General features: G+C 42.1%; 1 protein-coding gene across 1 annotated transcript in view; it reads left to right on the top strand.

The window, feature by feature from the left end:
* The window catches only part of GEMIN8 (gem nuclear organelle associated protein 8), a 34159-nt gene extending 15302 nt beyond the window's left edge, over positions 1–18857 (top strand). Inside the window, exon 4 of the mRNA XM_044430570.1 lies at positions 17929–18857. Coding sequence (XP_044286505.1) covers positions 17929–18185 — 257 coding nt within the window. The 3' untranslated portion in view covers positions 18186–18857. The remainder of the gene's footprint in view (positions 1–17928) is intronic.
* Positions 18858–23989: the final 5132 nt, after the last annotated feature.

Below are 23989 nucleotides of genomic sequence, written 5' to 3' on the forward strand. Positions count from 1 at the left end.
AGGTCATGGGTTTGGAAGCACTTTTATCATTCTTGTTTGATTACTGCAGTTGACAGTGTGAATGTAATCGCTTTTCCTCTGTGAGTTTTATACCAAGCCCTTCACCAAATGCAGCATCCCATCTTCAGAATGGATGACCAGCAACTTTACTTTTTACCCAACAAGAATCTCAGCTGCTGGAAAAAGCTGAGATGGAGGAATATATTTTTCCAAATCTGTTGTAACTTGGAAGTGGTACTGCCCAGGAAGTCTCCTGAGACATGGTAGGGTAGAAGAGATGCACTTACTTTTCATTTAATTACAGAGCGTTATTGATTTTTGAGAGTGCCGTTTTTAAGTTGCACAAGATTTCAGTATAAAATTTGATTAACCTGAATGCCAGAATTACATTATCTCATTTCATCTCTCATCCTCCGTAGGAAATCTGCCTAGTACATATTGATAGTGAAGAGCTGTGTTTTTTGTTTGCAAAATGCCAGACGTCATCATGTTATCCGCCTTCAGTAATTCTATTGTATAATCTGCAGTTGCAGGAGCCCAGCTGGTTCATTGGCCTACTGAGCATCAAGGAAAGCCAAGTCCCTTACATGTGTGATCTGTATGCTTTCCCTTATGCACATGGTTGTGCATCTATTTTTTCTTTCCATTTATACTTTTGGCATTCCCTTTCAGATCTCAACCTGCCTCCTTATAACTCCAGCTGCCCTTCTTCATCACTGTTGGCAATCTACAGCATTCCTAAGTATGACAAGCACACTGGCTTGGCTTGAATGTAGCAGGAAAAGGGGATAAGTAGTATTATCTCAAACCATAGATGTTATGCCCTACAACTCCCATCAGCCTTAGCTAGCATAGTCAGGGATGCTACGAGTTGTTGCCCAGCCCATGTCCCCCACACCAGCAAAGCCCAGGGCAGGGGTTTGCAACTTCTGGCCCTCCTGCTGTTGCTGACTACACCTCCCATCTTGCCTCACTATTAGCTATGCTGGCTAGGGCTGACAACATCTGACAATCCAGCATCTGAAGAGTCACCAATTGCCCTTCCCTGTCCTAGAGAACTGTCATTTCCCAGGCCAAACCCTTGTTTCACTCAAGCAGCAAGCTATGAGGAAATACTTCAATTTCGTCTGCATGGATTTCCAATCAGAATTGGGTGCGTCCACTGCGAAGTAGTGATTTATGCCTTGGTATATGATTACCTGGCTTTACATCCAGAACACCATGGGAAATTCAGAGCAGGGAAGAGGTGTGAGATTGGGATGAATTCGATCCTTTTTTCTTTGTGCGCTTTGGATCTTTAAGCTGAAGCAAATAAAAGCCATTGTCTTTAAATATTTTTTCCTTCCTTCCTTCTTGCTTTCTACCCTCACCCCAGGAACCAAACTCTTCCAACTCTGACAATCTGGATTTCTGTGCACTTCAGATTCATTTCTGGCAGCACGCATCGCCTGCCTCTAACATTGACAAGAAGCATTTTTTAAAACTGGCAAATCCTGAAGCTCTGCCTCTCATTTAACACTCCAGTAAGGAAGGGTGGTGTGTTCTGCTTTCTTCCACTAAGCCCACTTTTTCTCCACCCCCCAACAGCTTTTCTTTTCTTCTTTGAATTCTTCTCAAGTGCTCTCTCACTCTTTGTAATTCACATCATGTGCCAAGCTCCTCGATGGCCCCCAAACTAACTGTGTGAACAGTGCTTTGCTGAGCCTTAATAATATGCCAAGTTATCTGCATCATTAGACTGCAGAAAGACTCCTGCAGCCCCAGGTGAAGGGAGCAGCAGCATTAAAGAGTACCAAATGATTCCTTTCTTTTTCTTCAGGCCTCTATGTTATTTGCTTTCATTTAGAAAGGTATTCATCAAGTGATATTTCTTTTTCCAGTATTTAAAATTATTTAATGGCTTAATCATTTGATTGTCCTTAATATTGTAACTCTCAGCCTCTCTCTGTATCACTGCTCCTGTGAAGCTGGTAATTCTAACCTGCAGGAGATGTTTTGTGGTTGTGTTTAAATGACTGCCCAGAGGCTATTTATGAAGAGCATGAAGTCATTTTTCCGAGTTATTGCACCTGTCAGATGTATCCAGCATTTTGTTGTAAAGCTATTCAGGAATGCTGGCTATAAAGAACGGAGCAGAAGAGCCCTCTTAGATTTGCGGAGAGGATGTTCTTAAATCTGGGAAGGAATGTAAAATATTGCCTGCAGAAATCTCTAATTATTGATCACTTATATTTCAGCACATCCATACTTGATACTTCATACTTTATAAGGATCTGATTTCTCCATCTCACCTCTCAAGTTAAATAAGAGAGGAAAGAAAAGTACAAGAGAATTATACTTATTTAATGGTGAGGCTGCAGGAATTAATGAAAAAGTAAATAGCTTTGTTTGCTCTCCTTTTTTTAAATTTTAAAACTTGAAATTCAAGGAAGTCTTCACTTATAACAAAGTGGATCAGGAAATGTAGGAAAGTTTCAGTCTGGCCAGTTGTTAGGAATGTATCTGATTTTCTCTCCTAGTCATGAAATTGTGAGCCTACACTCTTCTGCCCCTCGTTTTTTCCACAAAAGTTCAGACTAAAACTTCTCAGGTGAGGGTTTTAGTAAGGGAAGAACCACATTAGGATAATCAGAGAAGACACTTGTCTCCTGTAAGACTCTGAGATACTTGCACTTTCTTGTAGCTCATTTTGTTGAATCTGTTTGGTTTGTTTTCATCCTCAATGCAAATGAAGTTTGCAGTGAGATATCTTTTCTGAACCTTCTTGGACTTTATCTGGAAATCTTTAATTTTTTGTTTATGATTTCACAGACATAGTAACATCTCACAGGGTACAGTCCTGATGAAGTTTGGGTGGGAAATGAAAGTTGAATTATTTCCGTTTTCTGTTCTCTCTTCATAGTACCTATCCCAGAACATGCTGCTAGCTCCTTATGGAGAAGAGATGCTGAGCCATCTCTTTTTGGAAAGACGTACGAATTTACAAACAATACAGTCTAGGAGCAAGTTGTTGTTTCTGTTGTAGCCTGGTCCTTGTGACTGTCATGGAACCACCTTCCCCATCAGGCTGTGCTGACTGGCTAGTCCTGGTGGGCGTTATTAAGCCTCTCGCTTCTTCTTCAAGAGTAGCACTTAAAAAAGAAAAATCCTCAAGGTTGCAACCACATATCACCATGCTGGGCACTTGAAAAAGATCTGAAGAAGCCCAAGATCTGCCAGATAAAAAACTTTAGTGGAGTTATAGCCTGATATGGGTAGTAGGAGATGAGTGGGGCAATAAGAAGAAGAGCTTGTCCTGCAGCCGGGAGACCTATTTACGGAGGGAACTATTCATTTCCCTGTAGCAGAGAAGTACAATGTGGTACAAATACCATGTTGTTACCTTAAAGCTGGTTCACTTTCCAGGCCTGCAACAACAGGCTGGTAGTGTCTACTTCTACTTTAGTTTATTCAAATTTTCAGCAAACAGGCGACTGTTGTGATAGCTGTATATCGTTTGTACAGATTGCAAAGTACCCCTGCCATGGGGAAAGGGAAAGTAGAGTTTAGGTGCTTAGTGCCCTGTTTGATAGAACAAAATAAAAACAGGACAATTTTGGGAATTACTTTCTTTGCTTTTCTCCACTATGTAGGGGTTCCCTCAACCTCTTGTCTTTCCCTAAAGTCTGTGACTCTGATCTTCTCTGCATCTTTTCTGTCCATAGCTTTTCCCAGGGATTCTGCTAGAAATACATAAATTGCACTCACCATTATCCTAGCATAATATACCATTCATGACCTTTTAAAAAATCAAAACATTGCACAAACCAAAATTATATTGCTAGAAATTTGAATCTGATGGATACAGAGAAACATAACATGCTTTTGTTTGGTTTGGTTTTTTGATTAAGGAAATGGAATTGAATCCATATATATGTGTACAACTACCAAAGCAAAATGTCTACAATAAGAGTCAGGAATGCATTTTACTGGGATTATGACTGATTGCAACGACAGGAGGCAATCAAAACAAAATCCCTCTGACAGCTTAGGGACAACTGCTAAAGCAAGCAGCTATGGGGTGCCACTTGTTGATGGCTCTTTGTGGATAACAAAAGACAGTTTTCCTCTTGTTTCTGGACTTTCCCATCCTAAATGATCTTCCTGTGTTGAACCTTGTATCTCATTATTCCATTAGCGCTTGCAGCTGTCCTTAATAGTTTCTGTAATTTTTCTTCTTTTCCATTACTCTTCTCCAGGGGAGCCTATGAGAACAGCTGTTGGCAAGAAGAGCAGGTGATCTTACTGCTAGCAGCAACCCTCAGGAAAAGTCATTCTCATCCTCTGCAGCTTCTTGTCAGAGGTCCCCTACCCCATGGCCTTGAATTCTTTTATCAGTTTCCTGTGCTTGCTCTCAGGAAATACAACTTTCCCTCAAGCCCCTTACTTTACTGTGCTTTGCTTTTGTGAGAAAAATAGGACTGCACTCTGTTTGGCCCAAACATGTGCTCTGCTATAATACAGTTTGACTGCCAATATTTTGTTACTTCATGTTGTGGGTCATTTTGTGCTTCCATTTCCTTTTACAATTGCCTTCATTAAGGGTGGACTTAAACCCTTGGAAATGATTTTCTTTTTTAAACTAGGAAGCCTGGCTTGCCAGGCAACTTCTTTTCCTGGGATCTCTTGACCCTGAATGCTAACAAGGTGTGGGACATGACTAAGAGAATAATCTTAAACTAAGATTTGTACTGGTTCTTATATCATATTAAATAAACATAGCAGTACCCATCCTTGGTGTTATCTCATTCTGTCAAAGGCTGTAGCTTGAGATTTATTAGAAAATTGTGCTTAAATGCATTCCAGATGAGATCTTCTTTGCCAAAAAACATCTGTGGGGTTTAACTCCATACTGAATTTATAGAAAGAGTTCCAGACACACACTGAAAAGGAAGAAAACACCTGTTCTTTCTGCAATCCATTATAGTTTGGAGTTTATTGACTAGGTTACAGATTGTGCTTTCCATATTGAGACCATTCCTTTTGGGACTATAACATGAAGAGTGGCTGGTATGGATCATTTTGATTCCTACACCACTGTAAGATGTTCCCAGCTGCCATTTGGCTGCCATTTCAAGCAGTGTTTTAGAAGAAGGGTCCCAATTCCCACTGTTGGATGGCTCAGCCTTTTCGGAAATCAAACGAAAAAGGCGTCTCAGAAGAGCACTGTGGGTAGATTGTTATTTCAACAATCACGTGTTTCTAATGTGGATGATGTGAAGAGTCGGGCTTCTTCCTTATGCGTAGGGAAAAGAAGCTTTGTGCTGCCAGATAGCTACTGCATCTTCGATTCGGGGTTTCTGTTCAGTTACAGTGTCTTCTCTGTTGAGCTGGAAGGTTCAGAGAAGGGGAGAAGTCATGAAGTAGCCATTATCTTGGATGCACAGTCACCTCCACTGGAGCAACTTCCTAAATGAAGTGACAACTAACTGCTCCTGAACCTCATAGGAAGAGTTCTCCTTTTCATCTGAGATCTCACCTGATTCTCACAAAACAGTCAAGAGTGGGATACAAGGGGAGAGATGCAGGCAGTTCTTTTGTTTTATAGCTCCCTGACAAGAAACTGAATCTCGTCAGAGGCCACATGTTCTTGTCCTATATATGTAGATTTAGAAATGTAGTTAGTGTCTTGCAGAGTTGAGGCAAAACATATTCTTAGCTCCCAGCTGTGAAAGAGGTTCACAGATGAGTTTCATGTGTCTTTTTCCAGAATCAGTACTAAATTATTGTCTGGTATAAATATTTTTATGTGGGAGATGGAAGACCTTTCAGAAGAGGTGACAGCAGCTATGGTCCCATCTGGATTCTATAATTTCCTTGATTCTTATGTTGTCTTGCCATGCCAATCTCTGTTACCCCCTTTTAATTGTCTGAGACTAATAAGCTTGCTAGGAAATTATCTAAGACTGCATTAGATTTTCTTTCCCCCTCTCCACACCAGAACCTTTTATATCAGGTTAAGCATTTTATAATTATAGAGAATAAATTAAGGTGTTTTCCCTTTACAGACTGGAATCATTCCTGTGTTCATACACAAACAAAACTCCATACAGCATGGAAAATGTGGCCATTTCTTGTTGGGCAACATCTTGAATTCCCCTACTATGTTATATATAAATACAGCAGATGTATGGACAGCTGACTAGTCATTTCTTTTTTTGTTCTGAATCATGGCTCCTATCTTAAGAAAAAATTAAAAAATGGAGTGTGTGAACTTTTTTAAAAAAAATCTTGAGCTGTTCTTGCTGTGTTTTTCCTATGTGTGTGCTTTAAGTAAAATGGAACTGTTCCACTGATAGGCACCAATGGGCATTCTAGGTTATTGTTTCTTCTATTCAGCCAAAACCCTGTTGTGTTTCATGATACAACATTGGATCTTGGTTTCCCTGCCTGCTACTGCATAGAAATTCCCTGCCTATGAGCAGAACCAAGAAGTACACCTGGATGAAGCGAACTGAGGGAGATTCTGGTGGTTTGGGAAGCTTTTCTGATGGAATATGGCTGGAGACCAGTAAATCCATCAGTCATGTGAAAGCACATTAGCTGGACTTGGAAAAGAACCAGTGAGATTGTCCATCTAGCGATAAAAATGTCACTTAGAATAATCTGCTCTTCATGCCACAGCTGGATAGCTCCACAGCTGGCTATTGTAAAACACTGCTATGTAATTGCATTGTATAGATTGAAACAGTTGTGCTGTTTGGTGGGAACTCTCATCTTATGTTTTTCCCAGGCAGATTTCAGCAACTCTGACCAATTCTATTTTTATGTATGTTTATTTTTAGGGAAAGAGCCTTTAAATGTGTTTCAAGATCTAAAGTTCCATATTAATGAATATGGAGGTATCAAAAAGTTTACAAGTTTAATTACAAAATTTAAAAAACAAATCAGTTCACTAACCTGCCTAATTCATGTTATTGTTTCCATGGATGTGTTCCCTGAGTAGATATGCAGGCAGAGTTGGTTCACTGGTCTATCAAGTTGCCTTCACTGCTGGATTCTTAATGATGCTTGGAGATGTTTTTAGCAAGCTGCCTTCTACTTAAACACTGACACAGTTCAGCAATAAGAAAAGAATGTTTTAAAGGGATACTGCAGTGTGAAGCTGCAGAATGAATTCATTAGCAAATTTGGCCCAGGGATTCCATTACAATAAACCCTATTGTTGACCCACAGGAAAAGCAGTGAGTGCATCATTGGTGAAAGTAGCAACTTCAGTGCAGTGACATGGAGGAAGGGAATGTGCCTCAGGACTGGGGCAAGGGGAGGAAAGGGTTGAACTCCCCTCCCCATGCTTGCTGAAAATCAAACAGTTTTCAGCCTTCCCCACATTTGGTGCTGTTTGCTTTAAACAAAAAAAGCTGGATGTTAAAGGCAAGGACACACTGATGTATTTGGCTTTAATTCTCCTTTGCATTTGTGTACAGTACATCATTTGTCTTGCTAAGCTTAGGCTATTTGTGGGGCACTGGGTTATTCCCATGTTGATTGCTCTTACTGGTTTTATGTATTATTTATATCCCACCCTTTTTTCCTGTAAGGAATCCAAGGCAGCTTGCAGCTTAGTGTAGTGTGAGAGTGAGTGTGTGTGTGAAAGAGAGAGAGAGAGAGAGAGAGAGAGAGAGAGAGAATGAGAATGTATTCAGGCTGCACGATATATAGTCAGAAGGTGACTTCCAGATCGAAAGAGGTGTCCATACTGCTCTATAAGACACTAGTACGCCCACAACTGGAGTACTGTGTCCGATTCTGGACTCCACATTATCAGAGAAACATAGCTAGGTTAGAATCAGTTCAGTGCAGGGTCACAAGGATGGCAACCAGACTGAGGAGGATGACATGGGGGATGTGATTGAGAGAGCTGGGTCTTTTCAGCCTGGAGAAGAGGAGATGCAGAGGGGATATAGCAACATATATAGGTATGTGAAAGGCTGTCACATGGTTGAGGATTGTGACCTGTTCTCCCCTGCAGTGGGAGAAAGAACATGGTCCAGTGGAGCAAAGCTCAATGAACTGGGTTTCAGGTTGGATATAAGGAAGTGTTTCCCGAGAGTTAGGATCTCTAGATGGAATGGGCATCCACAGGAGATGGTGGGGACCTCATCAGTGAGCATGTTCAAGGAAGACTGGACCACCACCTGTTGAGTATTACATGAGCAGAGCCAGGGGTCAGACTAAATGGCCGGGGACACCCCTTCGACTTGCTACGTTTCTATATATCTTAAGTGACCCAATGGGCTTTGCAGCAGTTTAAAGGCAGTATTCCTCACTGCCACTTCTCTTATTCTATTGATACAGCACTAGCTCAAGCTGCCTTGAGCAGATTGCCAACAGCCTAAGCTGGAGCAGCAGGTTTCCCCAAATGGTTGGATAATATGTTCAGATTGCGGAATATGATTGGCTGCATTCACACATGAACCATAGTGAGTTTTGAGCAGGGACAAGAAACTTCTGCTTTTGCTTTTAGTGTTCCTTATCCTCGGTTTTGTTGTCTGGTGTAGCAAAACTGTGGTTAACACTAACTATGCTTAATTTCAAACAAGTCAACTTCAAGTCATGAATTATGAAGCTGGTTCATTCAAACTCAGCATAATTAGTTCCAGACAAGTCATACCTCAGTTAAGTGAAAGTTAAACTCAAACATCTAAATTCCATCTCAGATATAAAGTAGGAGCAGAATGGAACAGAAAGTATAAAGGCCCAAACTTATTTTAATATCCTAAATTGTATGATTGTATTTAACTTACATTACTTTAACTGTATATTGTACAATTGTATAATTGTAGCAGGTATGACTGCCTTGATACTTAAATTCTCAGGTACATACAGGATAAAAGGTTGATCTGAGTCCATCCAATGTACTAAAGACCTTCTTTGCACCCACAGTTCTCTGACCCAACAAACTTATTCACTTACAGTCCCAGGGCCAGTAAGTAGATGTGTTAGTTTGTTAAGAAGTGGGAGGTATAGTGCATTCTACTAAGTACCAATAAAGGGACCTGGGATGCACCATTACCTACCTCAGCTCAAAATAGTGTAGGAACACAGCTATTACCTTGTTAGAATAGTTAAAACTTCCTGTGAGGTGCCAGCATTATTATCCAATTATCACAGAAGGGTTGGGGAACAATTTATCTAAGACTGTTTGATGAGTCCATGGTGAAGAATGATCCAAATCAGGAACATGCTGATTCATAGCCTAGTTTTGAAGGTTGCTTCTTAAGATGGAGAAAGGAAGGAATAAGGGTAGGATTTGGTTCATATTCCTATGCATGTTTAGACAGAAGAAATACTACAAATCCAAGCATTTGCCAGCCAGGATGGGAATGCTGGGAGTCAAAGGACATGTTTTTGTCTAAACATATATACAATTTCATCAAGCCACAGCAAGTCCCTGAATCTGGGCTGTTTCACATCCTCATCATAAGCATATGGATAAATAGCAGGCGCCAACCTTTCCTTGTATAACCATGTTGAATGAAGTGCATTTGATGTAAGCGGAAGGGTTTAATTAATTTGATTGTGTGTGTGTGAATATTTAGAAACATGTGAAGTTTTACTCTCTTTCCCAGATAAGAATAATATGGAGACAAAAAGGAAGTGCAGAGTAGAACTAAAAGGAAATTGTAGGAAGGGTTATAGAATTTCATTGCACAAAGTTGTACACTTTGCTTAACAACCTCTCAAAGTGCCCTTTGCAAAACTGATAGACAGGATGGCCTGCTGTGTTGCCAAGAAGCATGGAAACAATTTTAACTAAAAAAAAAAAAAAAAACTTTGAGACCAGCTTTATACTGATCAGTGGAACTTATTTTCTCCTTTGTGTACGTACCAATAGTTGCTCAGACAACTGCTAGACAGCTGGAGGTACTATTCTTGGCAGTAACACACTTGTACCTTTATTTTATTTTTTACTTAACTTGACAATCACGTAGTGTGTTCAACACTTAGAACCTTTGACCCACACATGCACACAACTTTACTAAGTAAAATTAGCTTCACAGTAAAGTGGCCAAGAATATTTTTATTTCATGTGTTTTAACCTCATAAAGGCTACAAGGAATCTTTAAAATCAGTATCTTGCTTTCTATTGAAGTGGTGACCATCAGCTGTGTTTACTTTTTGATTCTGTTCAACTGAATTTGGTTTCCTCCTTGTAAATGCGTTTAGAATTAGATACTTAATTTATTAGTGTGATTACTACTTAGAGTGCAGGTAAAGATTATTATTAACCCAAAGGAAAAACAGATTTCTTAAAGTTTCTATCTTTAATACTTTTTGCTCAGTCCACTGATGTGCTTCCCTAAGAGAATGTGTGCAAAGATTATGAGTGAAAACAGGCCAAAATGTGTTGAGTATAATCCTGTGTGAAATGTAGCTGCTGGTTTTGTCTGGTGCCAGAGCTGTCTACTGAGACATGCTGGAGTGTTCTGGGGGGAAGAGAGGCGATGTGGAGTCAGCAGGCCTGCCTGTCACAGCATTGTGGTAGGCTTCATCCTTTCTAGAAGCAACTGCCCATTCCTGATTCTGCACCAACTTTGCAGTAGTTTTAGTTGTTGTCTAATATTATGGAATAAGTGGAATTTGTCTGTCTGGTAGATGCTGCACATTCTATAGTGATGTCTGTGGTTTATTGAAGGACCTTTATTAGGTACTTAGTACAGCCTTCCCCAAGTGGGTGTCCTCCAGATGTTTTAGATTGCAACATAGCTAGTGGTTGGGGTAGTGAGAATTGTAGTCCAAGACTTTAAGAAAGCACCAAGTTGGGAAAGGCCAAACCCAGTGTCTTTCCTGTCCAAAAACAGTCAACTCCCAATGAATTGGGGTAACCCAGATAATATTTCTGGTTCTCGGGAAAACAGGCAAAGCCAACATAACTTTTAATATAGACCAAACCCCCTGACTGTTGTGGTTGCAGAAAACCACATCCAGAAGGGGACCAGAATATCTTCTTCTCCTGCCCATCCATCCTGAGAAGAAGAGAGCCATGTCAGACAGTGAAAGAACTCAGTGAGATTCTTCAGAGTTGCCATTCTCTTGGCCAAGCATTGCCTGCGAGGTGTCCTGCAAAGTATGGAGGGAAGGTCTTTCCAGCAGAATACTTGCCTGTTCTCTGTTTGCTGCTCCTCAGTCAGAGGTGGTAGATTTGGCTGCTCCAGCAGAGGGATGTCCCAGAGGATCATCAGTAGCACAGGCAATTCTCTGAGACACCTCTCCATGAAGGCAGGGCCTGGTTCTGAGAAAGGACCCCAGTAGAGTTTGGCATTTGAGTCTGGGCAGCTCTGAAGAATGACACTGACTACTTTTATGTTCTCCAGGAAGCCTGTCCAGCATCTGACTCATGGGTGCTCTGCCATTCCTAAAGTATCCCTTTAAGAATTGGCCACTGTGGAGAGACCTACCAGGTGATCTCCGAGTGCAGGAAGCAGGTCCATTGAGATTCTCCTGATCACTCTTTAATGCCACTGCCTCACTGCAATTATACCACAGCAGAAATCGCTTCTGGTGGGCACAGAGGAAAGCATGCCATTTACTCTGCCCCTGGTCTGCTGTCTGAGCCAGGGGGTCACCCAGTCTCATAGATGGGCCTGCCCTCATTCAGAAGCACAGCCGAGAACTTCAAAATAAACCACCTAATATGTTTTGATAAAGAAGAAAGCAAATTTTTGAAAAAGAAAATGCTGGTGTCCTTGCTTCTGTAGGTCATCTTTTTATCCAAGGTCTTTAAATTATTCTTGGTCATTAGTTCACTCACCTTCCCAAGAACCTGTAAAGTTGGAATGTACATGAGTAGACCAAAATGCAGAGCTATTCCCAATACTTCAGCCATTCTATTTCCTATTGAAACACTCATTATATAGCTATATTAGTCTCTGCATGTTATGTCATTGATATCAGTTGCATCTGAATTCTACATTTGTCTGCTTTTCTCTGGAAAAGCCCTTAATGTAAAAGGCAGGCTAAGTTGGCATTGAACGTGTTTGACTTGGATAATGCATTTCTGTTTTCTGCCATACTGACTTGTATCTTACAACCATATCCTCTCTTGCAGGTTAACCTCTAATGTGATGCAGTCTTTCCTACTTGTTTGCCCAATGAAAGATTCCATCACTCCAACAGCAGGTTTTACAGGGAATATATTTCCATTTTGTATTTTGACATTTTCCTTTTCACTTCGGATTCTTCTGTCTAAGAACAGTAGCATGTTGTGGCACCTTCTGCCAGCAGTATGCCTCTAGTTCAAGTTTATCATTTTTTTCCCCTTCTTTTCTAGAAGAGCAATGTAGGTGTGATGCTTTGGAGGGCAGCAGGAGCACTCTAACAGAATTGAAATGGTCCAAGGAAGAGCCATGCATAATATTATCACATTTCCCACACCAGAACTCACCTGGCTAAGCTATTTTCAGCAATAGGACTCAACACAGGTGTCTTTTGTCTAGCATGGGCCCTTCCTCACCCATCACTTTGTGGGTACTTACTGTTCCTTTTCTAGTTCCTTCCAAATGTTAGGAGCATTTATCTTAGCGATCAGCCTGTGAAAGAGGCTAGGTTGAGGGATAAGAATTGATACAAGGTCACCATGAGCATCATGACCTTCCGATCGCATGCTCTGAAAATGAAGCAAAATGGAATAGAAACACATGGCTTGATTCCTATTCTTTAAGCGAGGGCAGAGGTGGGACTTGGGGGCCAATTGTGGCCTTCTGGCATTCCTCTAAGGTGGCCATGCCCCTCTTATCCTATCCCCTTTCGTTCAATCATTACACACTCACTTTGCGGTTTCCCACTTTTTGTGCAGTTCTTTCTTCATGCTAAAATATTTAAATGTCTGACAATAAGTCACTAACGGTAAGAGTTTTTGCATAGATTATGGTAGAGCCGTGTGGTTTTGGGTGCTAATGCAAAATCAGGCTAGTGCTAAAATTGGCTGATTTTGCACAAATAGTGCTAAGTCCACATGGTTTCCATGTGCTTATTTGCATAAATTTCATGAGTGGTGTGTGTGTGTGTGCATGCGCTGTCTTTATTAGCAGTAGAAGTTTACACACACACAGTCTTGACTCAGCCCACTTCCGATCATTGGAATGGGAAGCAGTCAGGGAATCCATTGAGCTCAAGTGAGTCAGTTTTCCCTATTTCAGTAGATTCCTAAATTCCATATAAAAAGTTTCTAAAAGCTCTGGAGCCAGTTTACAAACAGTGCAAAAATTTTTAAACACTGCAACAAATAACACTTAATATAAAATGAAACAATGTAAAAATAGATTCAAGGAAACACCTTGGCAGCTATAGACTGTAAAGGCTTGGACCTTTCCCATGATATGCATAGTATGCATTTTTACCTCTGAGTTGTCTAGACTGTGAACTGGGCTTGGCATGAAAAAGTATTCACCCATCCAAAAATCATTTAGAGCTGGGGTATGCTAGGATTTGTAGGCCTTTTTATCTGTCTGAATTTGCCTAGAATTATGTCTTTAAGCTCATTTTGCTAGGAAAGATATTATTTTCCAGTTAGGGATCCTTTTGTTAAAATCCTGACAAAGTAAGAAAAGTAGACTTGGGGGATAGAGGTTGAAAATCCAAAGGTTTTTCACCTTCAATTCCACCACTGTCTCAATTCAACTTGGTTATGCTGAGTCAATGGAAATAGAATAAATCATGGCAAACTTTGATGGGAAAACAAGACTTTGTCTGCAAGTCTTACTACCCAGGAAATAAATGAAACCAAAAATTTAAGTTCCAGATTGTACTGTTTAAATATCTCTTTTCCATGAGTGAAGCATAATCTGTTTTGTTAGCCAGACAGATTGACAGTGAGCTGCCACACATGTGCGTGTGTGCACAGACACACAGGTGGTATGTGTTTCTCCAGCCGTAAAATATACTACAGATGTTTTCAGGCAGCAATGGCAGTAAGTTTAATTTTAGTATACGGTTGGAAGGTGATTTCAGTGGTGTGCATCTGGATGAGTCAAAAAAGTAAAGAGGGGGATGCTAACCAGGATTGCAAGGTGTCACTCTAGAATCCGGTTTGTGTCTACTTGCTAGTAATCATGCATGTTGTAAATACAGCAGTGAGTGGCTTGTGCCCACTATGTACAGGTGGCTTGTGTCCAACTCCCCCCTGAAATTCTGATGGAAGGACAATGTGATTGTAGCAGGAACTGCTTGATTTAATCTGTCAACTGCCATGAAATCACTAGGCATTTTTAGGCAAATTATACACTCTCTGCTTTGATCCCTGATCTGCAGTAGGGGAAGAATAGTCAGTATTATCTTACAGGATAGTTAACAGGCTTACAAGATTTTTGGATTGTATCCAGTGGTGCTCATCCTGCAGCAAAATGGATAGCAGGGAATCGCACGTGCCACACGCAGTGTTTCCCCCAGGTCTGCTCTGCTGGGCTGGGGAACTTTCCAGAGTAGATTTCGGGACATGCAGGGGATGCACATGGGACTTCTCCTTCCATTGTGCAAGCAGTGCCTTGTGTAATGTTAGAAGTTGCTCTGTATACATAAGCTGCTGAGCATGCTAAAATACGTCTCCCCAAAGTGATGCTTTCCAGAGGTCAAAATTTAGCCTACAAAACCCCACTGACCCTGTTGGCTGGGGCTGATGGGAGTTGAAAGTCAAAACAATCTCTGATCAGTTTCTGATTGGAAATAAAAGCCCTTTTTCTGCCAGGGAAAAGGGTGACACCTGGGGAAGAAGCAGGCCAGGTAGGTGCAGGACCTCAGAGACTACATCTGGGCAATACACCCACAAGATTTATTTATTTATTTATTTATTTATTATTTAGAAAATTTCTATGCCGCCCCATTCGCCGAAGCCTCGGGGCGGCTCACAAAACATTAAAATATAATACATTAAAAATATAAAACAAATTACAATATAAAATAAAATATGGGCTGTCCTCATGTCTGCCTTAAAGAAATTCTCTTCAGAGACTCTCTTGTGGCCCCTCCCACCTTTGGAGGTGAGACAGATGATAACCAAAGCTGGAGCCTTCTCAATTTTAGCTCTTTCAGTCTCTCTGGAGAAAGCAGATATAAATCTTCTCATGTGCTCAGGCCTCTTAGTTGTGATGCAGTGGGATTGTATGTTCACTTCTCATTGGCCTGTTCTGGAAGCTGCTCTGACCTTTTATGGAATATATATGCACACACATGTGCGCATGATAGATAACTAGGTAGTGAGTGTGTGTGTGAGAGAGAGAATAGTAGCATAGAAATTTTCCCAACTTTTCTCCTGGAAGGTAATAATCTTTCCTGTTCACTGTTAGAGATGGTAAACAAGAACAAAGAGGGGATGTTTCCCATGTGACTTTAGGCACACTAGCTGTCACTTAAGGAGGTCTACACATGTTGCTGTTTCCTTAAAGACACACATTTGGAAAAATCGCAGTCCAATAAAGGAGAGTAACATGTAACTTATGAGTCATGTATGGATGGAAACCTAAAACAGGACTCCTAAAGAAGGTGTGTGTGTGTATACACATAAAAATATGTTGGAAACATTCTTGGCTTGTTTGATTGTTTTTCCCCCGTGTCTTCCAGTGTGTCAACTTTAAAAGCGGGCCATATTCTAAATGACATTATTTTTTAAAGTTAGTATTCAACTGGCTATTCTAAAATGGGAATGATCTATAGATCCAAATGGCCTGCGTTTAAACTGGCAGATAAATTTGGCCATAAACTATTTCCATGCATGCATGAAGCTACACATTATGCAGTGTTAACCAGAAAATACAGCCATTCAAGCAGTGAGGAACCAAGTATACACCGAGGCTTAATACTGCATCACGCTGCTGCTGTGTGGGTAGTGTTTAACAGGAAAAAGAAGGAGGGTGTCTTCATGAGCATTCAGTGGTGTGTAAATTTGACAGGTGTCCATAAACACCGTACTAACAGCTGTGTTTCACAAGATGCGCTTATGCTTGGGCATGCATGGCAGGCTGAGTCTTGTCTTTCCCCTTGCCTGAAAAATGTCAGCAGTTTTCATTGGCAAAAGTTTAGCTAAAGTTACATTGTCCTATTTTATCGTTTCAACACCACAGCTGCAAAACAAGGTAGGTCTGTTCTATTTTACAGGAAAAGACCAGGTTTAATTTAGCTTTTGTACATGTGATATGTCTGTTTTCCAAAGCAAAATCTTCATTAATCCTTTGTTCATCCTTCTTACTTAAACTTTCTGCTATAGGAATGCATTTTTACATCCACCCTTCAGTTCTTTTTGTTAAATTCCTCATTCCACATACTCTATTTGAAAACTGTTCATAAGTGTATTAAACATCTTCCAGTCTTCACTGCAATTGTTCAAGGTGGCTTACAGCACTTTAGAAACAATAACATACCAAACTAAATTATCAACACTGTAAAAGCATGATCAGGTGGATGAGACTAGTAACATTAGATAAGACCAATCTAAAAACCAGAGGGCCAGACACAAAAAAGCTCAAATGTCTGTTGGAATATTTTTTGAAGCATCTTAGCCAAAACAAAGTGGGGTAGGGAGGCAAAAAGGCCTTGCTACGGTAAGGAATTCCACAGTCTAGACCACAGATGTCCTCTCTGTGTCCCAACCAGCTGTGGCTGCACCACAATCAAGACTTGAAGCAGAGCCTTCCCAGCAGATGTGAGAGGCAGGCTGGTGTGGGAGGAGAAGACAGACCCTGAGATAATTCTGGTGGCAACCCAAGTCATTCAGGGCTTAAAGGTCATTACCAATGCTATAAATTTTGCCCAGAAAAGAACTGGCAACCAGTGCAGCTGTTGTAAGATATCAATATTGTCCCCTTTATGATGGTACGCTTCAGGCTAGTTGTAACAAGAGATGCAACACCCCTGCCCAGCTGAACATGCTTCTGAATGTGCTAGAGCTATAGACACACCAAAGTATATACATAAATAGCTTGTCTATATTCTGCTCCCTGCTTGTGTGCAAAAAAAATAGAAGGACAATTTTGCTGCATTTCTCATGAGCTAAGGCAAATTGCATGGGTCTTTCCCATGGAATTGGTGGCTCCTTTGGGAAGGCCTCACACAGCTGGACACCCTGCCTACTAGTGCTGCGCACAAATGCCTTCCCAAAATTCTGCACCCTATTCATGCAGTTTGAAATTTAACAATGTTTCTCCTGGAGGAGGGTAAATTTTTGAACAGTGTCTTGCAGGAAGGGCCTACCATCAGTGGAGTTGTAACGCAACTTCTTTCTTTTTCCTTAAGGGTTTTTCTTTTCTTTGCACTGCCACTACAAGTGGCAACAACACTGACTTTTCACATCCTCTGCAATGGAAGTGGGAGATCAACAAGAGGTGCTGTGCCAAAATAGGTCCTCCAGTTTCCTGAGAAGGTCCTAGCCACACGGAAAGGTCTTCCCTGTTTCTACCACATACATGGGGCACTCCATTCTTTATTTTGAGGATGTTTTTGGACTTACCTAATCACTGCAAGGTGGCCACGTCTGTTTTGCTTTCTATTATGCATCCCGCCATTGCTTTGCTATCTCCTAGGCTGCCTGCACGTCCTCATCTGAACAAGCTCTTTGGGAGCAGTTGCTTCATACTGCCTTCCCCTGAATTTTAACTGAAATGTGGGGAGCCAAGGAGGCTACAGATTGCTGGAGAGATGAGCATACAATGAGAAGCAGGGCTCTTGCACACCTTATTCAGCTAAGTAAAGGAAGGACAAGAACCCAGACTATTGAAAATTTCTCCAAAATGTTCTTCTCTTTGGAATGTCTGTTTGAAAGCAATTAGTTTTCTATTGTGTTAAATGACAATGGAGCAAAAGAGCAAGATAAAGTTCTGGCACAGCCTGAGAATTGTGTCCACACAGGTGACTTGTGTGGCTGAGAAATGACTCGTGAATTATGTTTGTCTCTCTTAGGAAAACAGCAACAGCTTGAGGCGGAACACCAGGGCACATACGTTGAAGCTGACCATGACCTTCACCAATCGGCAGGCCGATCTGCGCAGCCCCCAGCTGAGAAGCCTGGCGAAAGGAGAATGGCTGAAATGAAGAAACTCTATGGTGCAGGGGCCAGCAAAATCCAAGCTATGGAGACCACCATGCAGCTTGGCTTTGATAGGAACTGTGATAAAAAGCAGCCCAAGTACTGGCCAATTATTCCCCTGAAACTCTGAGCATCCCCCCCTCTGTGTGTGTGAGAGTGTGTGTGCGTGTCTTTTGTCTGTTTCCCTTTTAGGAGATTCAGAGTTGCATATCTTAATGCTCAACCAAGCATAAGGATTTAAGTGAATGAATCAAGAGTCAGCAAAAAAAGAGACTCTTTTCTATTTTCCTTTCCCCCTTCCAACTCTACTTTTGAACGTGTCTGCCAGTTTCCAGAGCCCATTCCAGCAAAACAGGAAGAACTGAATTGGTCGTTTGTATCACAGAGGATAGAGAGAATTTTCTTTTAGATATATTTTAACTAATTTCATTTTGGCTGGACTTGGCCTTGCAGGAAATGAAATAGCATTTGTTTTCACTTAGTTGTGTTGGAAAAAGGTTAGAGATGACCCAGTCTTGTAGGCTACCTGACCAACATTTTTCTTTCATTTTGTAACCTTTTGCCACAGTGACTGATAGTTTTAAGGCAACTGAAGTAGTTGTTCAAACTATTCAACTAACAGTATAGTTATTTGAGTTTTCCTCAGACCGAATAGTACAAGAAATTTCTCTGCCCAACTGAAAACAGCATTGAAGGATTTTTCATGTTTACTTCAGTAAATCACTTTGTTTCTTTCATTTTGGTTTGTCTGTCTTTCTCTGTTTTTCTTATGCAGCTAGGTAATAAATGTTTATAAGATTAAGCTGTGTGTTTTGACTCTCTACAAAATTGCATTTGATACATGAGGGCCAAACAAGGCAAGACATCTGTCACATAGTTTGGTCCTGCAAATAGGAGCTTTCCTCCTAGTAAATAGTAATTTATTCCAATCAAGCTAGAAGCAGAGACAAGCCCACCCCCACCCCACCCCACCGATGCTACTGCTCTGATCCTGCCCAGGACCTGACCCATTGTCCAATATGTAAAGGAAGAACAGCTGTGCAGGATGGAATTGTGTGACAATCACCACATCTAATTTGTCCTTTAAAAGTATTGATTTTTTAAGAAAGAGAAAAGGTTCAATTCAGATTTGTACAGTTGATGACCACTGTTCACAAGTGAGAGAACTGACCCTGTGGACCTGAGAAAGAAGCAACAAGGCATATGGATGGATGCTGCTCTGTCATTTCTGACTTGTTTGTATACTTGGCACATCTGTGTTACACATTTTATAGTTTTCAAACATACTGGGTAGAAAAGTCTTTTGCCAAATCACTTTTTTTTCTACATTTATATCTCGACCTTTTTTTCCTGTTGCAGGGAGGGTGGGAGAGGAGGCTTAGTCACTCATTCTCCATTTCCTTCTTGTAACAATTCTGTGTAGTAGGCGAGGCTTCTGTGAGCCTCATGGCCAAGTGGGGACTAGATCTTGGAACTCCCAAGTCCTAATCCAGCACGTGAACTACTATGCCCAACTAGCTGTTTTAAAATAAGGGCTACCACAGGCATGGTCTGGAATTAAGCACGTAAATAGCTGACATTTCATGTCTTGGCTCATGTACAAAAATTGTATGGAGATCATTCACATGTTTGAAGTATTCAGCCTCGACTTGTACACATGGTTGATTTCCATGGTCTATTTGGTGAACATTTGACTGATCATAATGTGCATAATGTATTACACAGAGGACTCAGTTGTACTTCATGACAACCTGCCATACCAATAAACCAGGTTAAGTTACTTGCTCTTTGATTAACCTGCAGTCCATCCAACAGATAGTTGGACTCGCTGTGAATTGTGTGCTCTTCTCCCATAGAGTCATCTGTGCTTGTGAAAAAGAGCTGGTGGGATTTTGGAGGGTGGAAGGGATTTGACTGTCCTTATGCTGCTCTTGGTTTTCCACTTGTTCTCAAGACTAGGCACTCAGGAACATGGAAAAGTAAGAGTCACCCCTTTCTACAGGAGCTGTCAACTGCCTGTCAGAATTCTGGTACCTTTTAAAAAGCATCTTTTTGACAAGGTCCCCATGCATTTTTTCACTGAGACATCATGGGATCAATCACCTGGTTTCAAACAGCATGGCAGTCTCTTATGGGTTCAACCACCACTACAGTAAGCCATGGGTTGTCATGCTGGCTCGTCCAGTTCACACAATAGGAAAACCTACTGTGGCTTATCTCCTACAGTATCATGCAAACCCAGCCACACCTGAATCCTTAAATGGTAAGGAGGAGGAGGAAGATTTAGTGGAATAAATGTAGTTTGGCTGTATATGGTTGAGGCAAAATTCCTTTCTGAGGAAAATATTTGAAGCAGCTGCTCTTTTGTTTTCCCCAGAAAGCGTTTTTTTCCTTCATTTTTGCTTGCTTGTTTTCAGATTGATGAAGATAAAGTTTGGTTTGGTGTATATATAATAGAATATAAGTGGCCTGCTGGTATACTGTCCCAAATCTTTTAGGGCTTTCTTTGTCGGCAACATAGCATGGGTTGGTAGCTTGGAGGCAGCCAGTGGAGTTCTCCTAACAGATCTTTGGTGAGCTGCTGTGTCCCAGCTGCTGTATTCTTTCACTGCAGCTTCTAAACCAGGCTTCAGGATAGCCCCCATGTAGAGTTACGTTAGCATTAGAGTTACATTACAATAGCATTACAGTAGTCTAATTGTGAGGTTACCAGTGTGTGGATCAGCATGGCTGGATTATCCCTTTCCAAGGATTATTGTAGTTGGTGGTGGATACTCTGAGCCACCAAGGTCACATGGGCCTCCAGGGACAGAGATGGATCTAGGAGCACTCCCAAACTATGTACCTATACCCTCAGAATAGGCTAATGGACCAGTTCCCAAATCAGGGAACTGCCAGTCCATAGTATCTCTAATTTACAGGGATTCTGCCTCAAGTTTTAATTCCAATTCTAAGAAAGCACTACATCCAAGCATCAGTTTCCAACATGCACAGTCTCTCCCAGGGCAGATCTCACAAGGACATAGATCTGGCCGTGGTCCATGTACTGGAGACACCTTGCCCCAAATCTCTTGATGTTAAATTGATTATGATTGTTAATGGTATTAATATTCTGCTCCATAGACTCTGGACTGGTGGCCAATAATAAAAGCAATAAAAATGAATAACACATTAAAAGAAGAAATCATTTAAAAATGGGGAAAAGGTTCATCTACCAACAAAGCCTTCCTAAAATAAAAATGTTTTCAGGATGTACCAGAAACAAGGCAGTGTTGGTAGAAAGAATGCAGAGGAATGTTTTGATCTTCCCTTGTGAAAGTGCCTCACACCTAGCTTCCCTTCAGCTTCAGCTCATTTCTTCATCGTGGCCTCTGTGCATCACACATATGGGGTGCTGCGCCTGAGCAGTGCCTAGGCCGGAAGATTAGAAAGCTAACGGTTTTTGGCAGGAAAAAGCTTCGCTCCCTCCCCCCACAGTATAAATAGAGCGGAACGTCCGCCATTTTACTCAGTCTTTGCGACCGCCGTTCACTGTGCCTCGTGCCTGTTCGTCTCTCGCTTAGATTTTCGCCTTGTGCTCCTAACGGTTATACCTTATTCTACTTACCTCGTTCCTCATTATATTCCCAGTTCTTTCTTCTCTTCCTCATTGTAGTTTTTCTTCTATATCTTAATATATATATATATATTCTTACCCTCTGTACTATCATCTCTTTCTTCTTTTTCGCGATGGCACAGCGGCCAGCATTCCGCAAGTGCAGTGAGTGCAGCTCCAAAATGTCTCCCGCCAACCCACACGACTTATGCCTCCTCTGCCTCCGCGAGGGGCAAAGGACCAATAAGTGCGGGCATTGCCTGGTCTTTACTAAACAGGCCAGGAAGAATAGGGAGAATCATCTCCATAAGCTGCTTTGGGATCAGGCCTTGCTCCAATCAGACCAGTTGGTCCCAGGGCCTACCCCTTCTTCGGCTGTACCACCGCAGCGCTCCGCCTCTGCTTCAGCCGCGCCCTCTAAGCGCCCTGCCTCTACATCGGCTGCACCACCGCAGCATCCTTCGGACGAAGGCGCTGCTTCAACGGAAGCGCAACAGCTACCTTCTCCTCCAGCTAAGCAAAAGGAGAAGCGTAAACATTCAGAACCGGACAAATCCTCTGTGCACAAGAAGCCGAGGAAAGATAAGGCGGCTAAGGCGGCCCATAAGGGCAAGAAACTCGACCGCCCCAAACGCAAGGGCTCGAGTTCGTCGGGGTTCTCGGTACCGACCGCCGCTATGGTACCGACTCCCTCGGGACTGGCCCTGCAACTGGCGATGCAGGTGACTCCTCTGGGATCCCCCAGGCCTGTGGTTTGACCTGAGAGCGTGTCTCCCCGACCGGAGCCACTGCTTCGGGAGTCCATCTCCAATGAAGAAATTAGAGATTCCCCACCGAGGCAGCATTTTCTGACTCTGATTCCTACTGCTGGGCCACCTGAGGGAACACAGTCACCACCTAGGCTCAGGAATTGTAATTTTCCTGAAGAAATGAAGAGGAGGATAGAGGAGATGCCATTCGATGGCACTGGCCTCTTCCACGCGAAGACTGATCGAAAACTCAAAGCCATCCATGAATCCCGCATGACAGCACGTCGCATGGAGCTCCCACAAACTAAACGTAAGTGGTCATGGTCCAGGCCTTACGGACGCCAGCACTACCAACCTCGCCAACACTACCAGCAGAGGCAGCAGCGTAGAAGGCAACAGCCCCAACAGCGCTTCTCTCAGGGCTGTCGGTGCTTCAACTCCGAGAAACACCCTTGTTGACGGTCCCGGAGAACCAATTCGTCTTTCCACCCCCCACCTTCCTCTCTCCCTTTTGGGAGCTGGCTTCAAAGCCGACTCCCCATTTGGGAGTCTATTACATCTGATAGGTGGGTGTTGTCCATCATTCGACAGCTCGGATATAGAATAGAATTCGACATCATTCCATCATCGAGCCCTATCCAATTTACGCCACCATCTTCGGTTTTGTACAATGAGGTCTACCAACTTCTTCGTAAAGGTGCGACTCGACAACTCTCTTGCACCGATGGGCTTCACGGATTCTCTTCTCGATATTTTACGGTCCCCAAATGGGACGGTGGTCTTCGACCTATCCTGGATCTGAGGAATGTCAATAGATACATTAAACCAAAGAAGTTCCGGATGACCACCTTACAGAATATCCTTCCGTTGCTGAAAAAAGGGGATTGGTTCGCCTCATTGGACTTGAAGGATGCTTATTTTCATATCTCTATCCATCCTTCCCATAGACACTTCCTGCGTTTTACTGTTGGATCCGATATTTTCGAATTCGATGTACTCCCGTTCGGTCTAGCTACGGCACCGAGAGTTTTTACAAAATGCATGGCCCCAGTATGCACTCACCTATGGCTTTGGGGTATACAAGTCTACCCCTATTTAGATGATTGGCTCATTGTGTCACAGACTAAGGACAACCTCCTTGCGGCTGTCCATATGACTTGTACTTTGCTTGATGATCTTGGACTATGCATTAATTTTAAGAAATGGTCACTTATCCCGACACAGGTCATCGATTTCATCGGGGCACGTATCGACTCCATTCTACAAAGAGCGTTTCTTCATCCCGCGGAGCCACGCTGTGTGCCCACATCCATTGGATCCGACGACTATGGACAGTGCAAGCCGTCACCATACAAAGACTACTGGGGCACATGGCGGCCTCAGTGGCCATTGTGCCTTACGCAAGACTCAGATTTCGGCCGCTTCAATTGTTCTTCAATAAATCGTTTCACCCACAACGGGATTTACAAACCAAGCTTCTTCGGATCCCATCCTCAGTCCTTCACTCCCTGACATGGTGGACTGTTACACGCAACCTATCTACAGGCGTTCCATTCCGTCAGCCCCAACCAACTGTGACATTGTACACCA

Source organism: Varanus komodoensis, unplaced genomic scaffold (genome assembly GCF_004798865.1).
Source record: "Varanus komodoensis strain SLA01 unplaced genomic scaffold, ASM479886v1 scaffold1, whole genome shotgun sequence".
Taxonomy (NCBI): domain Eukaryota; kingdom Metazoa; phylum Chordata; class Lepidosauria; order Squamata; family Varanidae; genus Varanus; species Varanus komodoensis.